The sequence below is a fragment of the Bombyx mori genome, chromosome 7, assembly GCF_030269925.1.
Source record: "Bombyx mori chromosome 7, ASM3026992v2".
Classification (NCBI taxonomy): Eukaryota; Metazoa; Arthropoda; class Insecta; order Lepidoptera; family Bombycidae; genus Bombyx; species Bombyx mori.
In genome coordinates this window covers 9,066,324-9,090,987 of record NC_085113.1, presented here as the reverse complement: position 1 = coordinate 9,090,987, position 24,664 = coordinate 9,066,324, and the positions used below count along the sequence as shown (strand labels likewise).

Below are 24,664 nucleotides of genomic sequence, written 5' to 3'. Positions count from 1 at the left end.
AACAGATTGGAAATCAAGAAGATTTAAGGAAAAAACTTAAGAAAATTTGTGAATGATATGATAATAAATTCCATAAATTGAGCCATATGATATGTAATCTGTTACTCTGTTACGTGAATTTGACGTGGGAACTACAGATTGTAAAGGCTTCTGTTAATTTAATGTGAGAGGCTGTAGTGCGATTAGTGGGAATGATTTATTTCTCATTAAAGTATTGTATCGGGAGTTATGTATCGGACGCTAGGAATATTTTTCAGATTAGTTCGCAGATACTAATTCCGAACAAAAACATTCGGACCGCCGCGCCTGTTTACCCAGCAATTTTACCCACTCGGTGCAATGTAAAATACTTCCAAAGTATCATACGCTATTGAAATTTATCTGTTACGATTTCCGGTGCTTTGCATGCGACAACTCTAAATTAGTGCCAAGCTTATATTTAATGATTGAATGTTTATAAGTGTGCCCAATATATTTTTTTATCTCGTCTATGAGTTTTGGTTGTTTTAGTTATTTGCCTTTGCCTATCTAGGTGAATGAAAAATATCCAAAAGTTTATGATTATTCAAAATGTCGCTTTCTGTTTTGGTATCATGTCGCATTATAAAAAATTAGAAAAATTATTCAGCAATCAATGAATTACGACTTATTAATAGTCTGCTTTTGAAAATTTAAAAGGAAGGATATACCATAAGAAGTTTCAGGTAATCTTAAATTTATAATATTTCAAGTTCATGATCACGGTGCGAGTTAAACAGCTAATAATTCGATTTTGGAACTGTATTTTGAGTTAATCTTATTTTAATTGATGCATAAAATTATTGGGCCATATATGTATACCTTAGGTAATTTAGTTAAGTATCTAAACACTTAAAGTTAAAAGTAGCTTCATAAATGAAGTAAAAAAAGCTCAAGTTCTTAGAATTCCTTTGATATTGGATGCCTCATTATAGTGTAATTACTTTAAAGTTATCACTAACGTGTATTGATTTAATACTTATGTGAAAATTCGTGAACTACTTTGGTGTGAAACTAAACCATTCCATTACACCTGAGTAAATAGCAGTTTTTTAAAAATGTTATTTGAACTTAATTTGTGTGTATTAATGTAGCAAATTCTACTAAATTAAAATAACCTAAACATATTATTTATTATGTTAAATTATTTACATTATATTCTTTTATAAATATTTCTTTTAAAAAGATAGATGCATTGTACAATAAATAAACCAACAATTTAATGCATAAATAATGTATACATACATATATCTATAAATAATGTATAAGGTATATAACAAATAAAACCATGTTAGGAAACAGAATAACATGGTTTTATGTCTATTGTCTTCATTGTAGCCATGAATACGACAGCACCAACATCGGCAGATGCATGCCTCAGCATTGTGCATTCACTGATGTGCCACCGTCAAGGTGGTGAGAGCGAAGGATTTTCTAAACGAGCCATTGAATCTCTGGTCAAGAAGTTGAAAGAAAAACGAGATGAGCTTGACTCTTTGATCACAGCTATAACTACAAATGGTGCACATCCTAGTAAATGTGTTACTATACAGAGGACTTTAGATGGGAGATTACAGGTAGTTTATAAATTTATGTCATCATTTAAAATCAATTTTACAATTTTCATGGTCATTAGCATTCAATTATTATAATCCAATAATTCATTACAATGATATTGATGTTAAATGTTCTACTCGCCAGCAAAATTAGTGAAAATCCAAGAGAATAGTATTATAAATCTGGTAAAACTGAAAGTCTAGAATAATATTAATCATTAAAGTCTAAACATAATGAAACTCATTAAAGTGCTCAAATAAAAAACTCATACAAAACACAAAAATAGGCAGATTTCTTAATTTATGAAATTATCTATGCTTAGTACTTTAAACAAATTAAAAAAAATAGCATCAAATTTATGTTACAAAAAAAAAACCTAATTTTAATTAACTGTTCATATTTAGGTTGCAAAAGGCTCATAAAACTTTTTCTATTTAGGTTGCTGGTCGGAAAGGATTTCCTCATGTAATTTATGCTCGAATATGGAGGTGGCCAGATTTACATAAAAATGAACTGAAACATGTTAAATTTTGTCAATTTGCATTTGATTTAAAGTGTGACTCTGTGTGTGTTAATCCATACCACTATGAAAGAGTTGTTTCTCCTGGTATAGGTAAGTATACTATTACATATTTTAATTACATTGTCATTCTGTTCCTGTTGTGAATGTCTATCTCAATATGAGTATTGGTGCAGTCAACTCTGAAATAATGTCCAAATAAAATATCAATTCAGTGTTATGTAGAATAATAATGGGATTATAAGAAATAAAAATGTTAAAATTAAAATTTATTTTCTACAAGTAGGTACATTGGATAAATTTGAAGGATTTGAAGAGTTTCCAACATAGCCTCTTCTCACTGGGGGTTTCATCCATTTTGTAACATAGTTACACAAACTTATGTACTTGCCACATTTTCATGAACAACTGGGATGAAAGAATAACATTGTACTAAAAATAAAACCTACAACTTACAAGTTTGTATTGTTTATTAAGGCAAAATATGAGCCTGGAAAGGTAGTTGTTACCTATTTCTGCCATGAAGCAGTTTCTTTCACCTCATATCTCAGGTTGGGTAGCGGAATTCACATTGTGATGTGTGGCCTTTGGTATCTACTTAACACAATGTGAGCCATTACCTTGTTCATCAATCAATGCAATAGATGTATAAATTAAATTTCAGTGGTAATGTAAAGTATGAGTTTCTCACCATCATTATCAACCTATAAACATCAACTGGGCATACGCCTGGCCAAGATGAAAGAGTGAATATTAAATTTATTTTTAACCAGGATGTTATTTGTAACAAGTTTATTATTCCTCTTTAAGAAATTATACTTGTATAGATCAGCCTTTATAGTAAGGAGTATTTCCAGATTTATCCGGCTTGTCCCTTCAATCTGGACCCAGTAGATTAGTAAAGGACGAGTACACGGCTGGTCTAGGTGGTAACGGTATGGACATGGATACTGGTGAGATGGTTACCATACAGCATCATGCGACAAGTCCTAGACACCACCATTCGACAATACAACATCACCATCAACAGTTTCAAACAACTAATATTATTATGAATCAAGGACAGAGTGAGTTTAGTAAAATTTGTGTTGTTTTAATAATAAAAATGGAAAACTTTAATTTTTGATTCATATTCGAAGGCAATTAATTTTATAATTATGAACTTTAAAGAAAAAAAATTGTTTGAATGTGTTATATTTTAAGTCATATTGCATGGAGTTTTGTAATGAATAAATTTTAAAAGAAAATGTCATATTGATAAATGTAATCTATATAGTTCTGTATATTGTGCCATAATACTGTGTAATGTGTATGTGAAAATGGATTGTTTTTATTTTGCGTTTTACATTTTATTTTGCTTTTGGCTTCACTAGCGCCCGATGGCGTTCCGAGCATGTTTTCACCGACCCACGGGCCCCGGACGCCGATCCGGCCTTCGGGTGGTCCATCCCAGTTACCACCGCCGCCTTCCATGGGACACTCGCCGAGCGCACAAATGATGCAAAATCACACGGGACAAATGCCCACACCGCAGATGGTACCGGGGGCTTCACAACTACGATCGGGAACGCCCCAAATGGGACCCGCTACGCCACAAATGGTCCCCGGAACACCACAGATGGTGCCCGGTAATCCGCAAATGGTACCGAACACCCCGCAAATGGGGCCGGGCACACCGCAGATGGGTCCCAGTACTCCGCAAATGGGTCCGGGCACGCCACAGATGGGACCCGGTACACCTCAGATGGGTCCGGGTACACCTCAGATGGGATCAAATGTACCTCAAATGGCTTCGCCGAGAATGGCTTCGGCCCCCACGCAGATGTCTCCGGGGACCCCCCAGATGCCTTCGATTAGTCAGGGAATGTCCATACCGAGCCCGCAACAAATGGTGATGCAGCAAAGAGCCATAGCCCCTAAGCTGGAGCCACCCGACACCATGGACGCCCGAGCTATGTGGCTGCCAAAAAGAATGAATCATTGTAAGCTTTTCTTTATTATTTTGCACCTGTTTTTACCGTCACCGTTTTTTCTTTAGCTTGTGTCGTTGTTGCGCGCTGAATTAATGCAGGTGTCACCAGCCCTGTACTGTTTTCCAGCGGCGATACCAGTAAGTATGTCGCCAGGCGCGACGACGCCTCTTATCGATGGTGCGAACACGACGTTCTTCGGCACAGAACAAACCACTACCGACACACAAATCACACAGACTCTCCCTAGTAAGTCCTTGCACTAACACTAGAATTAGAAGGCTTATTTATGGAGAGGAGAATTTTTTTTGTTCTTTTTTTGTTAGTTTACGAAGGTTGTTTTTTTTGCTGTGGTTTGATTTGCCATGTCGAAATGAGAAAGGTAATGGTTCCGTAATTGGTTCCAGAACGCTCTGTTGTATTCATCGTCTATATTATCATTGGAGATCTTTAATGCAAAATGTTTAACTTTCACTAAACTTTGTTGCAAAAAAAGGTTATTTTTCCTCTCCCGTCTTCAACACAACACTAAATGTATCGATAAGTTTTTAAACATGAAAAGTTTTATCAAATCCGTGACGTATTCATTCAGTCATAAAGTCTACTCTAATGGATGTTTTAGAGTCACAGATGCATATACTTAAATAATTTTTATTTGTGTTGCTAAATTTATTATTTCTTAATATATATAAATTACGTGTCAGGTTGTTTGTCCGCGATGGATACCTAAACTACTGAACCGATTTTAACTTTTTTTATTTAAAAAAATGTGTTTTGTTCTAACTTAGGTCATAGGATGGTTTTTATTTGGATTAATGGTCGTAATATTTATTAATTAACAATAAAATGATTTCTTATGTGGGTTATTGTTATTAATTGTAAGTTTCATAAGTCTAACACAGATGGCGCCTTAAATCAGTTTTTACAGGCAATTGTAATACTGTCTGACATTCGTATCTCATAGATGGCGTTGTGTTAAAAATACCAATGCTTCACATAAGCTACAATTTAATGGCGTAAAGACCACGTGTTGCTGAGGCTAAAGTATAAGTGAAATTTATTTCGTTGTAAACGCAATACAGTGTAATCCAATTGTTCTTAATTTGTCCATTTTTTGTATTAGCATAGCCGGCCACGTGTTATTTAGAAATAAAAACCTTAACCACAGCAACGTGTGGCCGGGTCTGCTAGTATATTATATACCATGTAAATGTTTTTGTATACAAACACGCTTATGAAGTTTTAAATCAGTATTTATCTTTTGTTCAGCTGGCACAGTTTCACCGATAACCGGTGAGGGTACACAACAGAACGGGTTTGCTGCGACCAGTCCAGCACCGCAACCTAGTCCTCTTCAGCACCAGAGCCAACCACAGCCACCTCAGCAGCAACAACAACAACAGCAGCAGCAGGGTAACAAGTCATTTTCTTTTTGAAAGAATTCAAAACTGCAACTTCACTCACACGGCTGATTTGCTAGACACCACGTGAATTAACATAGTGAATAAAGCAGTAAATTTCATGGAAATGCTGAAAAATCTGACTCTTAAAAAAAAATATTGCTTAGATTGGTGGACGAGCTCACAGACCACTTGGTGTTAAGTGGTTACTGGAGCCCATAGACATCTACGACGTAAATGCGCTACCCGCTATGAGATATAAGTTCTAAGGTCTCAGTATAGTTACAACAGCTGCCCCACCCTTCAAACCGAAACGCATTACTGCTTCACGGCAGAAATAGGCAGGGTGGTGGTAATCAAATCAAATCAACATATCTAATTTGACTGGTGGTAGGACCTCTTGTGAGTCCGCGCGGGTAGGTACCACCACCCCGCTTATTTCTGCCGTGAAGCAATAACGCGTTTCGGTTTGAAGGGTGGGGCGGCCGTTGTAACTATACTTGAGACTTTAGAACTTATATCTCAAGGTGGGTGGCGCATTTACGTCGTAGATGTCTATGGGCTCCAGTAACCACTTAACACCAGGTGGGCTGTGAGTTCGTCTACCCATCTAAGCAATAAAAAAATTAAAAAATATATATATATTTTAATTATAATTTGTATTGAGTAATTTTCCATAACCATGTGGTAGATGCTGTATATATATAACACGACGTTGCTGTAACAGGAACGTGGACGGGTAACAACACGCTGACGTACACGCAGAGCCTGGCCCCGCCCCCCGCCGCGCCGCCCCTGCCCCTCGACGCCCCCGCACATCACCACCACTACTGTAAGTGGCATTGACTGCTGAAACTGCGACACGAGTGGTAGAGGGTGTATTGTGAGCCTGCAACAGAAAGAAACATCATGATAATTTTTCCTTTGAAGCGGTCCTGCTTCCTGATTTGATGACCCGGACGCTGATATTAATACAAATGAGAACTGACCTTATGTCGTTAAGTAACTAGCTGCATAGAGTTTGAAATGTGTATGACTTCCAGTAAGATACTAAGACTCATTTGCGGCTAGATAATACAAGAAAAGACAACAAATCCGTTTAAAAAACAATTGCAACAATATATAACAATATCACATTGAACAGTCAAAAATTTAAATTTTTTTTTCATTGTAACATGACACGGTTACGTGTGAAAGATAAAAAAATACTCCCAGAGCCCCAAACAAGAAAAAAAAACTCAGTCCAATTGGGAATTCATACTGAGTCCATTGTTTGTGCACTCGGATATACAAACTTCTTGACCAACAGTCTAGACAGTTTAATATACATGTCATTAGATACTCGAGTTTTAAAATAAATAATGTAATAAATAATTCAAAAAGGAATTACGTTTTATTGGTTTTTGCATAAAATATTTTTAAACGATGCTTATTTGATATATACATTATTTAAATTACAAAATGTATATTTATAATGAACTGGAAAAGTATAAATTTTACTAATCTAACAGTGTTACCAATTTGTTGTATGATTTGTTTTTGCAGTCAATGGCAACCCCGGTGGCTTACTCTCAAGTCAACCAGCGCCCGAATACTGGTGCTCTGTTGCGTATTTTGAACTTGACACACAAGTAGGAGAAACATTCAAAGTACCTTCCAGTAGACCCAATGTTACTGTGAGTAGAAAATAATGTCTATTTATCATTGATATCAACAATATAGAAGGTGGTTTATCGGGGTCATTGGCTATGGTCCAATTTTGATCATTGGGCAAACACTGGTACACATTAGATAAACTTTGTACATTGTATGCAGATGAAAACAAGGTATGTACATGCACTCAAACTCTTAATGCCAAAAATTTTGGTCTCGAACTTGGATATCACAGACCAATACCCATCAAACTGATGAATGTATAAAATTATCATAATAAAGAATATCATTACAACTAACAGATTTGTGATTGCCTCTACAATGAGCAAAGCCTGTTGAGGTCCGTTGTCATATTATTATCTAAATGTCATATTTAATATTCATTGACATTTTACCCAACCTACATGCTAATAAATTTTCAGCAATTGTAAGATATGCACAGATACAAAACTCAACAATTTTATGACATTTATTTGATATTACTAGACATTCACATTTTGGAGTTTTAAGTTCGAATAATGTTTTTTTAATTTACAGGTGGACGGTTACGTTGATCCTTCAGGTGGGAACAGGTTCTGTTTAGGTGCTCTCAGTAATGTCCACAGAACGGAACAAAGTGAACGGGCAAGGTGATTTTCTTTTATATAGATAGACAAATGTATAAATGCAATAGAAAAATATATCCGATAAGTTATTAGTATTCATTACAGTTTTCTATATGTCGATTATTTAATATTTTATTTATATTTGGGTATACTCTGTGGCTGAATGTTATTGTTTTATTACTACAATCTCAGTAAATGACCACCATTTTACTGAGATTATATTTCATCCCATATCATTTTTCATAAAAATAAGGATATAAATTAAAATAAGACATGACCATGGTCTTAGTTACCAGGTCATAAATTTTCTTAAAAAAATAGTTCTACACTGCCGGTGACACCCATCCATGCGGACTTGCAATATAAGCTGTAGTTTAATTGTCTTTTTGGATTCTATAGACTATTTTCTGATCGACCTTACGACCTTTAAAAGACATTTTTTTTTTATTAAAATTAACACTCTGATTCCAGACTACACATAGGCAAAGGCGTTCAGTTAGATTTGCGCGGTGAGGGTGACGTGTGGCTTCGATGTTTGTCGGATCATTCGGTCTTCGTACAATCATATTATTTGGATCGGGAGGCTGGCAGAGCCCCTGGGGATGCTGTTCACAAGATATACCCATCGGCTTGTATAAAGGTAATTGAGAAATCTGGTTTTTGTAATGGCCTATTTGTACTGGAGTAAACATTGGCATGGAAAGGCGGCCAGGATAGGGTGACCATTTCTTAAAAAAAATAGACATTAAGTTAGGTGCCTAAAGGGGAACGAACTGTCAATAAAAAAGATGTGTGGTGGGGTGGGACACAGGATAGGAACGAATTTCCTTATTATAAAAATATTAATTTTAAGTTCTATTCGAGGTATAAAGAAAACAATTATTTGGGTATACTTCTTTTATTATGATATTTTTATTGATAAAAAAAAAACTACTTTACAAAGTTATCAACTTTATTTTATTCACAATGATTTATAAAAAATATATAATATTAATGTACAGAGAAACAGCTATTTATATGAATAATAATAATAACCGCCATCACGTAGACTATTATCATGTATTAGATACTGTATAGCTATCATACTAAGACTATACATAAATAATAAAAATCTTATGTTACAGAGGCTCTTTCCCGGTTAGGGTAAGGAACTTCGTTCCAAAAAAATGCACTATTTTTGTGTGCACTACTGTTTTAACTTCGCCATTATTGCTTTATTTTTAAAGTTAATTTTGTATGAAAATTTGCATAAAGATAATTTTGTAATCTTTGTATATGAGTAATACTAGATGTGACGCGTTTATTGTATAGTGTTTGTTACGTACAAACATTTCAGGTGTTCGACTTGAGGCAGTGCCACCGACAGATGCAGTCGCAGGCCGCCACCGCGCAGGCCGCCGCCGCCGCGCAGGCCGCCGCCGTCGCCGGACACATTCAGCCGCAACACCCCACCATGAATAAGTGTATGCAACGCCGCAATCATCATTAACTCGTGCTTCCTTCCGTGTTTACTGGTGGTAGGACCTCTTGTGAGTCCGTGCGGGTAGGTACCACCACCCTGCCTGTTTCTGCCGTGAAGCAGTAATGCGTTTCGGTTTGAAGGGTGGGGCAGCCGTTGTAACTATGTCTGAGACATTAGAACTTATATCTCAAGGTGGGTGGCGCATTTACGTTGTAGATGTCTATGGGCTCCAGTAACCATTTAACACCAGGTGGGCGGTGAGCTCCTCCACCCATCTTAGCAATAAAAAAAATCCATATACCATAACTCAGAACATCAACTTCATGTTTCGGAGTGACCTAAGAGCTTGAGTAACCGCTTAAGGTAAGGTAGACACTGACCTCATTTGGTTACCCGATAATAAAAAGCTAGCTATCAATATTCTTCAATCATACACTAGCAAAACTATACTTATTAAAAGAAGATTAATGTCTTAAGGTGGGCGACCTCGTTCGTCATGTGGTGTTTATTTTCTATCAGCCCACCGATGTCCACTGCTGGACATAGGCTTCCCCCAAGCCTCGCCACAAAGATCGGTGACCCTTGGAGAGCGCGTCGATGCCGTATCGAAAGCACTGTGTTGAAGCGCTTTTATGACAGCAATCTCAGTAAATTGTAGATCTGCAAGTTGCGTCCGGTTCAAGCGAGGGAGCTTACCCAAGAAACGATATACATACTCCAGAATGCGGAGTAGCTTGGACCAAGAAGACACTCGCTTGGCCAGCGTACAGAGAAAGGGTTAATTTTTCTAATTGTGCAATCACTTATGCTAATAACAACAAAAATTATACTGGCATTGTTCACCACATACCTAAATTTTGGCAAGGAAATAAAAAATCATCAATTTGAATTTGCTAATTATGGACATTATATATATTGATATCTTTTGACAGGTCTAACTGCGGCCGCCGGTATAGGAGTGGACGATTTGCGACGCCTGTGTATCGTGAGGCTCTCGTTTGTGAAGGGTTGGGGCCCTGATTACCCTCGAACCTCGATCAAGGAGACGCCTTGCTGGGTTGAAGTGCATTTACATAGGTAATTCTCAATAACGAACTATTCTCTTACTAATAATTCTTTAATCTGTTATATACAATCCAGTGACATTTTATGAACCATACATATACACGCTGATTAAATTTGTTTTTTTTAAGGGATTTTATGACCTGGTAACTAAGACCTTTAGGTCAAGTCTTATTTTAATTTTAATGATACGATATTTTTATATGAAAATGATATTATGAATGAAAATGAAATGAAGTTGATTATTATGAAACATGGCATGAAGTGAAATGAAAACGAAATGAAATGGCATGACATGAGATGATATGAGATGAAGTATAATCTCAGTAAAATGGTGGTCATTTACTGAGACTTTTTCAGTGGACTTTTTGGAAGATCCCGAAAAGTTACGTTCAGGGCTTTGTTTCATTTTCCCACATTTGTGCACTTTCACAGATACTAAACAGTTAATAAACCACCACTATTACACAATTAAATCTGAAGAAACACTAACTAGACAAAATAAAACAAATCACACAACTTCACTCCTCGTGTTCCCGCCAAAAAGTCCGATTAAATTTGTTGAAACAAAAGCTAACCTCAAAATCAAAGTCTACTCAAAAATGTATGTTAAAGGGCTTAAACTTCATGTTAGACAGAGAGGAAAATATATTAAATGATGACGTCATTGTGATGTGAAATAAATTGGACAACACTTGCTGTATGTGAAAGGGACAGATCCCTTATGAATGATGACAATGAGTGTTTATTTATTATGATGTTTCCACAGAGCACTTCAGCTCCTCGACGAGGTACTGCACACGATGCCCATCGACGGTCCCCGGTCGACCATCGAGTAGGAGTTGATCGGCTTCTTTTGAGGCCTTCGAGCGAATGTCGCGCAACTGTCGCGCGACTCAAATGTGCAAGTTTGTTTCCGGACGACTTTGTGTCGCGTTCACGTGTAAAGGAATATAAAGTGTTGGTGTTGTGAGATGTACAGTTTTGTGATCGTTGAAAACCGTTTAGTGTTGGTTTAATTTTGTTGCGTTTTTGTTTTTTTTGTGGTGTGTTACAACGGAAATTGTATGCATCGTAATGTGAAGATTTGTACGGTTTGAGTAAATCTCTTAAATTACCAAGTGCATACATACAGCGTGTTGCATAGCAATAGAAATGTCAATTAAACAGACGCAGAGGAACGTTGAAAAGATAAATGTGAGTAATACACCATTCTGATACAATAATAACAAGTTAGTTGCCATATTAATTGTTGTTGATTTATTTATTTTGTATTTTTTTATAATTCGTTTTCGGCTTTGTCTTCCAAAATTCGATTATTTTAATTGTTTGTCTTCCTTCAAATTTTATTTTTAAAATTATTATTTGGAAATGTTCGAAGTATCTGTTGGATCATGAAATGGTTGAAAGTATAAAGATTATATACATTAAAAGCTGACAGTTTAAAAATATATGAATATATATTTTTTTCCAATACTTTCGTTATTACTATGACACTAAAGTTCAAAATAAAAATAAAGGGCACAGCTTATATTAAAGAAAAGAGTTATATTGTTATCGAATACAAAACGGTGTAATTATTATGCATATAATGTAAGAAGGCTCTAGAATGTATTAAATGTTATGAAACAAACTTTGCACAGTAAAGTAGGGATTTATCGCTCGCGTTTATGTAAAAAAGGTGAACTTATATTTATGTCTTGTATTTATTTATACTAAGTAAACATTTTGGCTGTATTGATAAATAACATAGAAATCAGAGAATACAAGTATTGATGACCAAAAAATAAAGTAATTCGTGAATTTGGGCTCAATGGGGCTTTTGGTGGGTGGCGCATTTACATTGTACATGTCCGTGGGCTCCAGTAACCACTTAACACCAGGTGGGCTGTGAGGTCGTCCACCCATCTAAGCAATAAAAAAAGGAGTAATAATATTGCATACATTAATTGTTACACATTACTGAAAAAGTGAGTTAATAAATAAATTGCCCGTAACTAAATTGAACAAACAATATATTACTGTAGTGCAACTTTAATAATAATGTAGGTGATCAGAGTTCATATATTTTTCACAAGCAAATATAATTTTTATATTATAAAGTAGTGTATACTGGATTTGAGAATGAATATATTGAAGAAGCAACAAAGAAAGATAAACATAGAAAAAAGGAATAAGGTTAATATTTTTTTACATTTGAAAACTAGAACCGTGATGCTTTGTAAATACCTCAATGATTCATACATAGCTCACACTAGAATACTAATAATTATTGTATACTACAGTATCTATGCTCAAATATTACAAACAAATGTTGTAGATATTTATTCAAATATTATTGATATTTTTAAACTTCAAGAAGAATTTATTAAGGAAACCAAAATATTGCATTTTTAATATTAGAATACTTTTATAACAATTAAATATGACAAGACATAATTATGGTTCAACTTGAAAGAAGCCAAATAAGAATTAGCTTTTCGTATGGTATAAGCTAATTTAGGACGTATAATTTATGTTTAGTGATGTAATGTGTCGATTTTGGAGTGTGTTATCGATACGCGCGCTGAGGCAAGGCTGTATTTTTGTTAGCGCGATGTGCCTAGTTAGTGAAATTGCATGAGTCTAATCGATATTCAATTCACATACATATTTTTTTAATTGGATTTATAGTAAATTGCAATGAATACTTTCATATTTATAATTTACTTTGTAATAGTCATGGTTTTTCAGAGAAATCCACAATAATGGGTACTAAAAGTTCATGCAATTTCGCTAAATTGTTTTTCTTTCTATGATCTGTGATGTGCTAACAAAACGTGTTAGTTATGTATAGTTGGCGCGTAAGCGAAGAATGGCTATAAATTATTGTGTGTGCTAAGGAAATTGAAAAGGAATGCGTTTCGATTTTCTCATTGGAAAGTAATTATATGCTTTTCAATTAATACATTTAGGCGTTAAATAGTTTAAGAATAAAATGACATATTTTTGTGTACGAATCCCGCTGTAGGATATGTGAAATGTTATGATGCAGCTATTACACTTTCATGTTCGGTCAAACGGAACAACACAATATTGTCAGATTAATAAATTAGCGCTTAGAAAGAGACATACAGAAGAAAGAGACGGATATATTGAAGCAAACAACATCATCATAATAATTATTTGATCCATTTATGCAATGATATTTTTGTATTAAAATCGTTTGTCGTACATTCGTCTCTTTGTTCGTTGGTTTTAAAAAATCAATCAAATTAATCTCTTAATAGCTATTTGTTAATGCAACTTGAGAAATATTGTAACTATACTGAGACCTTAGAACTCATATCTCAAGGCGGCATTTACGTTGTAGATGTCTATGGGCTCCGGTAATCACTTAACAACAGGTGGGCCGTGAGCTCGTCCACCCATCTAGGCAATATAAAAAAAAGAGATGTGAAGGATGTGTGTGAATAATTTTAATGATATCATCGTCCAGTGCCTGGTGTCAGTACAGTCATAGACCACAGGTTCTCCGGTCTTGTTGACCGTTTGCCATATTTTTGGGTTCCAGGTAGAGCCCCTTTATTAAGGGACTTGAAGATTTCGGAGGTCCGAGTTTGCCAGTTATTAATTTCTTGTCACGGTCGTGGTGAATTGTTTTGTTAGTCACGATATTTGGCCACGTTGAGTTTCTCGTCGGATCTTCTCAGTGGGTCGCGATTTCGATCCGGTGGTAGATTCAGCAAGCCATTGCTCTTGCTGGGGCCAGTTTTAACAAGTACTCCCAGGCTTGAGCCTCGTGAGCTCTCCTACCGAACTGTGCGTAGTTGAAATAGTCCTTCGAGGCTACCAATGATTGGATAGGAAAAAAAAGTCCACCAGTACACTTATAGTTCTTGAGACAAAACCCGATAACATCATTTTGTAGTTCGTTTTCTGAGCATTTGGAGCATTTTCCGTAATCGGATTTATAAGACATCCGTTTTTAAGTTTGCTTTATCTCCCTGGTAATTTGATAAACTGAGACTTAGAACTCATGTCACGAGGTGGATGGCGTCAGTTACGTTGTTGAGGTCAATGGGCTTCGATAACCACTCAACACCAGAAAGGCCGTGAGCTCGTCCACCCATACTAGCAATAAATAAAACTTGGTTCCGATAAAACCTTTTTTTTTAATTAGACAGGCCTTTTTTTTTAATGAATATGAAAAGTGTTTGAAAAGGAAATAGGGGTTGGCGGAATTCGTGCTGTGATGGTACAGTAACCACTTATCCCCAAATTAGGCAATAAAATGAAAGTTATTTTATGTATTTTATGCTTGTTTGGGGCACTAAGATTGGATAAATTACGTTCAGTCCATACAAGCCACTATATGACATCATACTGAACATATGAGAGTGTAATACTGAATCAATAAAATATTGTAATATGAGATTCTTTTCTTGTCGTTTTTTTTCTCTTTCTTTTGTATAAGATATCTTTGCTTTAATTATTGTAATACGTAATTTACGTGACTGTGTGATTTGGTCTATGATCCTAATTTTTTTTTGGACGGTTGATGTTTATAAACATTGTGTTTTCTATGTTTAGTTTTAGTCTAGTTTTTGACAACATTAACACAGTTGAGTGCATTAAATTCAGTGTTTCATATAAAAGAATATCTTTCGGTTCGTGTATTATGCAATAATACTAGTCAAGGTTAAGCTGGAATGTGCTCTATGGATTCATCCAGCCGCACATTGTAAGATGTATCTGTCAGAAAGTGTTGTCCATCTTTTGATCCTTATTTTTATTAAGTCTGGTTATTTTATGTTTTTTTTTATAGATAAATTATTAAATTTGTTGGCAACACCAACGTTTTATATTGCAACACTGAAAAACCATTTAACTGTGTTCTTAGTTGTATGAAAAGCAAAACAAGCGAGCTTTGTCTACGACAAAATGTAATTTAGTCTCTAAAATTAGTCATATTTTTTTTTAATTTCACTCAAATTCACAATATTATTATTTAAATCGAAACTGCAACATCACAAGAACTTATTTTGTTTCTGTTATTTACAATTAATTTATTCGATTGGTAATTACGTTTTAATTTTTGGTTACCATTTTCGAATATCGATTTTTATCGGTCAAATGTGTTTGCGAATTTATATTATATATTTCAAATATGTATATATATAATATTCTGATAAATATTGAAAAAAAATTATGAGTCGTTCTCATCTTAGAACAAAAAAAAAAAAAACTTAGAAACATTCGTTTAGAGTTTTTCTTATAAGAAAAGTTTTTCATAAAACAAAAAAAAAAGTTCATCAAAATACCTCTCGCAAAGTGATCAAAGGGATACAAAAGGGTTTTTTATACGATATAATGAAGATAAGTGGTAAGTTTTTCCTCTTTAAATGTTGATGTTTTGAAATGAGATAAATATTTGACAGATTCTAAGTAAGATAACAGTTTTGAAAACGTTCTCAGAGTTAAACTTTTATTATAAAACGGTCATATAATTAAACGAAATGCGATTCGTACTTCCGCAGCCGGTTTTTGTGTTCGCTCTTCAATTAACGTTCTTGAGTGCTCGCGTTAAGGCGTGATTTTGATTGAAAACTGGTACCCCTCAAACTGAAACAAAACGAAATGTAGAAAAAAGTGACGTATTTTTGTTCTTCGATAAAGGTTAATGACATTTTATTATTAAATAGAAATAATCTCATACAAGCGAACACGACGTCATCTGCTAGATATGTTACAACATCGGTTGTTGCCAATTCAAAAAATTCTTGATTCAGGATCTTTAGGCTCGGGGCCAAAATTAAAGAGATATGAGCTTTCTGTCTACCTGATTCCGGTTGGTTACCGGAGTCTATGGACAACGTGGAATTCACATTGGAACGTGATAATTCATTGACGGTATACCTAAGGGGTTTTACTACCGGTTTATTATACTAATTCCAAGAATTACCCAAATTTATTATTGTTTCACCGTACAACACGCTCCTGAATGCGTACTATATATCGGACCTTTAGAATTGAAATGGCTTAATTGAAAATTCTTGTTTTTTGGTAATCCCCAAAAATGTTTATGAAAAATTTTAATTTTTTAACCGACTTCAAAAAAGGAGGAGGTTCTCAATTCGAATGTATGTTTTTTTATGTTTGTTACCTCATGACTTTTGACTGGGTGAATCGATTTTGATGATTCTTTTTTTATTAGCTTCCCGTGTGGTCCAGTTCTGATAATGGTACCCATGAGAAAATCATATATGTAAGTCTTAAATTTGCATTAAGTACGTGCGCGACAAATAGATGAATAACTCAATATCACGCCAACCGATTTCGATGATTATTGTTTTTAGCGTATATTAATTTGTTTTGGAATATCTTTTTTTTTCTATTTGAAGTCGGTTTTCGTTAAAGCATGTCTGTCTATTTACAATTATAATTTTTTCGATTTTAATACTTTAAGCGCTTGATTTAAAATAGTCTGAAAGAGTACTTATATCCTCTCTGGAGTAAGAGATTGGTTAATTTTATAAACTGATAGAATACCTACATGTTTATAAGTCGTTCCCAGTATAAAATTGATTTTCTTAAAATTTTTAGCTAAGCCACTGCAATTCTAAAAGTTCGTTATATATTTATTTAGAAAGATTTGGACCTGCTGTCTGTACACTTCATGTAAAATTTACATTGGCGGACTTAATGCCTAAGGCATTCTCTACCAGTCAACCAAAGGTAGTGCTGACTAAATAGTGGTAGGTGCAATGAAGCTGCATATTATTTGTTATTTGTAACACATGCATACATACATACATACATACAATAGTTTATACAGTATTAAAAGGAATATATTAATAAATTTCCTTAACAAATAACTTCATCTTAATAAGTTCATGACGATTCCGCTACGTTTTCCATTTAACATAGCAAGCTACTAATAAATAAGTGAAAGAAGTTAAGAAGAAAGGTTTAGCGTTTTTTTTTTTTTTTTTTTTTTTTTTATGATTGAAAGTTTACTGGTGGCCCGAAGGCCTTTCCAGTTTCACCAGGACAGGTGGGCGAGCAAAGGCTCAGCCAAGAGGGGTGGGATTTGCTAACAACTGCCCGAGCGCCTCCGAAGGAGACCTAACAACTCAAGAGCAAAGGTTTAGCGTCTGTCACGGCTAGTGAAGTACGAATGGCATTTCCAAACATTATTATAATTGGTGTTATGGCGAAGTATTCCAAAGTTAATGAATATGTTGTTCAGATTAATTGAACTTTTCCTTTTACAAATTATAATATAAAAAAAAAATTAAACTATTGGCGCTTTTGTAGATCCGCGACGTGTTTCTTGTTTAAAACAATTTGTTTGTATTCTTCATAGATATGTGAAGGTAGTTTTTTTTCACCATGATATTTGAACGAAGTTCCTTATCGCGCGTTGTGAAAGGGGGCTAGACGGAAAAAATTATTACGAAAAGTTGTCACGACACTTTTTAGATCCGTCATTCTGACCAATCAACGTGTAGGCGCTTATCGCGTGACATTGCTCGTATCCGATTGGTCCGCGTAATGAGTACAGTTTCTCGAGATAGCGTTTCAACAATAGTAATTTAGTTCATAGTATTGTTTTTTTCTTCTTCATAATGCCGTAATTTCTTATTATAACTTTAAAAAAAAAATTACAATTCCTTCACTAATTAATCGAAAGGAACTTCGTTCCATCCGGGTGTTCCTTGACACCTCTGAAGTTTTTTTTTTAGCTTCAATTTTGGGTCATTAGAATGTAACGTGAAACCATATATTTGTTGTGTCAATTATTATTTATGGATCGATTGGATGAAATACGTCCAAATGGAAAAAAATATGATTTTAATTAATTTAGAATATTGAAACTAGGTTCTGCGTTATCGATATGATTAAAATCATTTACGACATTAATTTACTGAGAATACTTGCTCGCCACCTGTAGTACATCGACGACTCTGTACCAGAAACCTTCAATTGTCATTAGATAAAGATAAATACCCTTCATTAACCACATTAATTCATATATAGGTGCATACTATTAATATAATTTTTCTAAGCATTTGACATCGGCAAAGATTGTTTTGCTTTCGCATTGGCATTAACAATGCATAAATAAAAAAAGTTCTTAACCCTTGTACGAATTGGGTACAGATTGAATTCTGTATAAATGATTAATACGATTGGACAATAATGACGACTTGTTGTCGGGGAAATAAATCGTCTTCTCGCATTAAAACTGTATAATCTCAAAACTTACTAATTTTACAGGAGAGTGCTTTGAAGGCTTAACATATTATGATATTTTCAATAGTCATCATCTTTGATACTTTTATTTTTTACCAGTTACATTATCTGTCTATTAAAGTAAGATAAAATAATGTATTAATTTTGTTAATAGTAGTCAAAACATAGGTAAACTAAAACTACGCTCTTTTGACAGTATTTGTGAGAAAAATACTGGTGATACCAAATGATTCCGTATATTAACTCAATTTCGAATATTTTAGGATTTTGTATACTTTTAATGCGAAAAGACGATTATGTTTATGTTGGTGCCAGATGTAGTGTGTAGGAGTGGGTAATATCGGTTTTGCCGCGTATCGAATCGTATCTATATATCGAGGATCAATATCGGATATTGAATCTATATATTTTCTGAATCTATATATTGATGGATGCTAGTAGATTTTCTCGATTCATGATATTTGAGATTTGAAACGATACGCTGATATAATATCGTAGTAGATATAGATTTAAGTCAACGTTATACGGTTGGTTTTCTGATATCAATTTATAATATGATCTTAAAGTAATAAAAAGAACATGAAAATAAAAATATCAAAAAAACTTTCCTTCATGCTTTTATCAGGCTTAGGACTGGCTACATTATTTTCAGTTTTTAGTATTTTGTGTCTTAATTTAAAATTACAAAATATACCAAAAGAGTGTAGATTTCAAAGGTTTAATACAAACATAAGAAATAAACTCAATTATTTGGATTCAACTAAAAATAGAAAAATGTGTACTTTAAAAATCAAACACAAAACACTTTTAAGTATTTATAAACACTTGTCCAAAAATTATAGTTCAAGGTCAAAGCGCGTGAAATTAAATTCAACGATGCAAATAGGCTATACTGCATTCAAGTTAGGGTCGAAAGTTGAAACTTCTTTCCTTAATTGTATCCTGCTGATACGCTAAGAATAATCTACAGACATATGGACTTAAATATAAGGTTTACAATTGTATGGATAATGCCTGTTTCTGCTTCATTCATCACATGATATCCCTATCGTGCGCTCACTCACTCTGGCCGATTCGATACGAACCAAACGAATATTGCTGATATTAACGAATCGGTACGATATGCCGATGCGCATCACATCGAGCGATATCGTGTATCGGCTGATATCGAAATATAGATTTCGATTCACGAATCGGTACGATATGGCGATGCGCATCACATCGAGCAATATCGTGTATCGGCTGATATCGATATATAGATTTCGTGCGGGGCGATATCGGATTCAACGATATTGCTGCGATATATAGATATTGAATCTATATACGATTTATATCACCCACTCCTAGTAGTGTGTGAGGTGAAAGTCATCTTTTCGATTCAGCCTTCCTATTAGACTAACGCATCAGCTATGGATTCGTTGCTTATTATTAACAATTTTTTTTTTATATTTGCGAGTTTATATTTGGTAGGCAGCGGCTTGGCTCTGCCACTGGCATTGTTGACGTCCATGAGCGACGGTGACCACTTACCATCAGGTGGGCCGTATGCTCGTCTGCCTACAAAGGCAGTAAAAAAATAATAATTAAACAACAAATATACGGTTTCACAGAAATGTACTTACGTCATATGTGTGTGCGTGTGTGTGTTTTCCCCCGGAACTTTCAGTAATTACGTAAGCACAACAATGGACGACCAAGACCTCGTCTTTGTTGTGCTAAACCGTGTTGGTTCAACGCAGTCCTCGCGCGTGTCTCTTGTGGATCGGCCATTTTTGAAGCATTTCGTTGTTTTTGTATTATGAACGTGATTTTGAGGTGGTTAAATGTACGTTGTGGATTAGCGAATGTTTTTATTTAGCCATTTAAGCGAGCAATAGTTAAGGACGAAATTATGAAACAGAAATGAATATAAAGGTTATTCCTCTGATGTTTGTTTTATTTTGTGTTTATTTTATTTATTAGGTATTAACATGTTATATATCAGCACAGAACATTACAGGTAACATATACATTGATCTCATACTAAATGCTAACACAATTACTGGTACCGACTGCATGCATTGGTAAACCTATTGGTAAACTTTGAAAACCTTACATTATTACACATTTACTACCAAATACGCTATTACTTAATTGAAAAAACTCATTGAGCACGGTTGTGACTTCTCGTCTAAAACTGTCAACAGTGCCAGCAAAAACGTCAATGCTTGCTATGCAAATTGTTTAATTCCCCAACTAGTCTGTTGAGAGGCGCGTTCTTACTGAGGTTGGTGTAGTATTTAGGAACCCTGAACACCATCAAATTCGAAGCCCTTGTCGACGTCAGCGACAAATTAAAGTTGAGAAAAGATTTTTTTTAGGCTTAGATAAGTGGACGACAGCCACCTGGTGTTAAGTGGCTACTGGAGCCCATAGACATCTGCAACGTAAATACGTCTACAACGTACGTAAATGCGCCACCCACTTTGAGATATAAATTCTAAGTCCTCAAGTATAGTTACAACGGCTGCCCCACCCTTCAAACCGAAACGCATTACTGCTTTACAGCAGAAATAGGCAGGGTGGTGGTACCTACCCGCGCGAACTCACAAGAGGTCCTACCACCAGTAATTACGCAAATTATAATTTTGCCGGTTCGATTTTTATTACACGATTTTATTATTCCTTCACCGGGGAAGTCGATCGTGAATATTTGTTGAGTACGTATTTCATTAGAAAAATTTGTACCCCCGCCTGGCATTCGAACACCGGTGCATCGCTCAACACGAATTCACCGGACGTTTTATCCTTTAGACCACGACAACTTCAAATAAGAGTTCAATTAAGAGAAAGATAAGAGTTCAGGGACATGGTATTCTCCATTAGCAAGTTTATGTAGCAACAATAGATCGAGCGTGCGTCTCCGCGCCGAAAGAGAGCTCATGTGGAAAGACTTTTAGCGGTAGGCAGCGGCTTTAGCGGTAGGTAGCGGCTTGGCTCTGCCCTTGGCATTGCTGAAGTCCATGGGCGACGGTAACCACTCACCATCAGGTGGGCCGTATGCTCTCCTGCCTACAAAGGCAATAAAAAAAAAAAAAGACTTCAACCTCGCCAGATAACTGAATGGTTCTAGGAAAATTGCAGGAGAAAGCAAGGTGCCATAGAAAACGCTTCTGGACCCTCTCTTAACTTCTTTCTGTAGACGTGGTAAATAGGTTTCCAAGTGACACTGCAGTACTCCAGGCTGCTACGAACGTTAGAGTTGTAAAGAAATTTGTTTTGTTTTCGGCCTAGTAAAGTCCCTGCTGTTCCGCAAAACCAAAGCCGATGGACTTGAAAGCCTTCGAGCAGCTTTCTCAGCTTCAGCTTCGAGCATTTTCAATTTTGTTATTTTTTAGTTCTTAGATGGATGGACGAGCTCACAGTCCACCTGGTGCTATAAGTGGTTACTGGAGCCTATAGACATCTACAACGTAAATACGCCATCCACCTTGAGATATAAGTTCTAAGGTCTCAATATAGTTACAACGGCTGCCCCACCCTTCTAACCGAAACGCATTACTGCTTCACGGCAGAAATAGGCGGGGTGGTGGTACCTACCCACGCGGACTCACAAGTGATCCTACCACCAGTATAAACGAAGCACTGCCTTTGCTAGGGAAGATGTTAGCAAGTTCTCTCAGGCTTAGCCCCGTGAGCTCGCCCTCCCTTCAAAGTGAAGCCAGAATAGCCCCTCAAGGCTACTACAAAGCGTGATTTTTTATAATAGGCCAGACAGTAGTGTGTAAGACCTCTGCTGAATTACATATCGTCGCTGTCAAACCAAAATCTGCTGTGTGCAAATGAAATGAATAGGGGATAGATATGCGGAAAATTCTTTACGCAAGACTGAATGTTCAATTCATTAGACTAAGCGCAAGTATCGCTTGGCCGTACCAAGGACTTCCAACATTTCAGACCGATTTGGCCTCACCTACTAGAATCCGATGCCGAAATAGTGAAAACAGTGTATATAAAATCTGGACGTATTTTGTTAAGCGTACTTCAAAACGCCAGAGTTGAATTTAACGCAACTAATAATAAGTCATTATTCACTGTTACAGTATTAGTGTGAAGTTGGAAATTTTATTGTGCTAAATAGGTGTCAAGACAGAAACGGAAGCGTGAGTACGTCATCGGATGCTGTAGGCCCTAAACACGTAATTACGGATCCTCCCGATCCATTAACGGTGCTTTTAGGTACTTCAAGCACCGGTACCGTCCTCGCCGAACCCGTCGCTTGCGATGAAGGGCTCGACGACTAAATTAACCGATAGACACAGCCCACTGACTTTCTTGCCGGATCTTCTCAGTGGGTCGCGTTTCCGGTCCGGTAGTAGATTCTGCGAAGCACTGCTCTTGCTAGGGCCAGTGTTAACAACACTCCCGTTTGAGCCCCGTGAGCTCACCTAGCAGTCAAGGAGAAGCTGAAATAGCCTCTCAAGGCTATCAGCGTAGGTAGGATAAAAAAAAGCAAAAGCTGCTGTAGTAGTTGACCACAAGCGCTAGTAACGTTTCGCCTGTGACTGAATTAAAAATACGATTACGTATTTTGTATCATAAACGGAATTTTCTGATACTTGAAACTGCTTATAGGTTATCTAATAATTTCGTTAACTGCAACTTGGTTACATGCCGAGCGAAGTCTGTACGAATTCTCCGTAAACTGATTCCGTTTCATTCGAAGCACCTTGAGATTGTAAAGTCGCTGTTTGCTTGGACCGCACTCTTCGGTTGGTCATTTCACTATAAATACCTCGCGACTCACTCGAAGATCGGCACCATTCCAATCGGCCAAGTACACACGAACGTTTTTCAGCTACAAAAACGCACATTACGCTATGTAATTTTAGAATAGTTTCGGAGGCCACTGCGCGGTTGTTTAGTGACAAAATTTTCTGTGTTCGCATAATTTAAAACCGCAACTTTACTCGTCTTTATTTTCGTAAATGACGTAGGTACGTGCGCACACTGGCCCTCTAATTTTAACCAAATGGCGGTAATTTTTTACGGTAGTAAACTAGATAGTAAGGTTTTAATTGATTTAGTTTTAAGGCACACAATCGGCTGCAAGGTAGAATGAGATTTTCCTAACTCAGCGTTTCTAGGATATCATCTATACATATAAATAAAATTAGAGTGTCTGTTTGTAATATTGAAATAACCGCTTTTTTACAACTTTAATAAGTTAGTTAGTGACAATTTTAATAAGTTAGTGTTTTAATTTTCTTGCATTGTATCGCAATTTCAAATCAACTGACGCGTATAGTTTACGGCATGACGTCATCCATTACCGGTTCACGAATTGTTAAATAAACAGTTTAGTAGATTAAAGTTGTTTTCCAGTAACGTTACATTAACAGTTTAATCTCATCTCGACTTTGGGTGCGTCTTTTTGAAGTGAAAACTTCTTTAGCATCGTTGTGATTTGAAAGTCAATGAAACGAAAAAGCGACAGTAAAAAGAGACAGACACAATAATTCATAAGATTTAACATGGGAGAAAATGAGATAGAAAGTATTATACAGTGTTTCTTATATTCATAGTGCTTTGTTTCGTAGCTAATATTCGTAATTCGTAAATAAAATAATTATCAAACTTTATATCACTATTACAAAAACCTACAATTATCCTCTTCCTGAAATTTTACATTAGTCTCATTCTTAGATCATTTTTACAGTGGTATATAATCTAAGTGTCTTATTATCCTGAAGTCAACATTTTTGAAGGTCTCACTTTTGCCACGCGTGAATTGAACACAGTTATAATTATTTCCTTTTTACATCTATTATCTATTTGTAAGCGATTGTCGTACCCTATTGATTCAGTGGTAGCACAACGTGCACGCAACCGCTACCTTGAGACGTGAATCCCTTGACCACGTTATATTTTTAAAGCCATCATTTCTCATAGAAATATTTTTACAAATAACACGAATGCCGATGAAGGAATGTGAAATAATCTTCCCATTGTACGTTTTCGCCGATTTTATGCGAAATGTTAAATATTTACGAGAACGTGTGGTGAGAGAAGCTTGGTGTGGATTTATTTGTGAATAAATAGAAGCCGGTATATTTTTAGATATGAGGCCGATCCTGTTTATGTTTTCCACTTTACTACCAAACTATTCACGTATATATTTCTATTTTCTTATAGTTTTA

The 24,664-nt window shown here is 35.6% G+C and overlaps 1 protein-coding gene across 2 annotated transcripts; it reads left to right on the top strand.

Moving 5' to 3' along the window:
* Nucleotides 1-546: 546 nt before the first annotated feature.
* On the top strand, nt 547-20,410 carry LOC101745398 (mothers against decapentaplegic homolog 4). Of its 2 annotated transcripts, XM_021351403.3 has the most exons (14): nt 547-704; nt 1,357-1,595; nt 2,014-2,188; nt 2,953-3,162; nt 3,469-4,077; nt 4,195-4,314; nt 5,335-5,478; nt 6,193-6,297; nt 7,011-7,141; nt 7,656-7,747; nt 8,195-8,363; nt 9,060-9,186; nt 10,118-10,262; nt 11,017-20,410. In XM_021351403.3, exons 2-14 carry the CDS (start codon nt 1,359-1,361, stop codon nt 11,084-11,086), a joined length of 2,334 nt encoding a protein of 777 aa, XP_021207078.1. In that variant the 5' UTR covers nt 547-704; nt 1,357-1,358; the 3' UTR covers nt 11,087-20,410. The 2 variants fall into 2 exon arrangements, with proteins under 2 accessions (XP_021207078.1, XP_012550346.1); XM_012694892.4 differs by lacking the exon at nt 4,195-4,314.
* Nucleotides 20,411-24,664: the final 4,254 nt, after the last annotated feature.

Coding starts and splice junctions, on each gene's coding strand:
- LOC101745398 (XM_021351403.3), top strand. CDS start 1,359: ATGAATACGACAGCACCAACATCGGCAGATGCATGCCTCAGCATTGTG. Junction 1,596..2,013: donor CTTTAGATGGGAGATTACAG/GTAGTTTATAAA, acceptor TTTTCTATTTAG/GTTGCTGGTCGGAAAGGATT. Junction 9,187..10,117: donor ACACCCCACCATGAATAAGT/GTATGCAACGCC, acceptor ATCTTTTGACAG/GTCTAACTGCGGCCGCCGGT.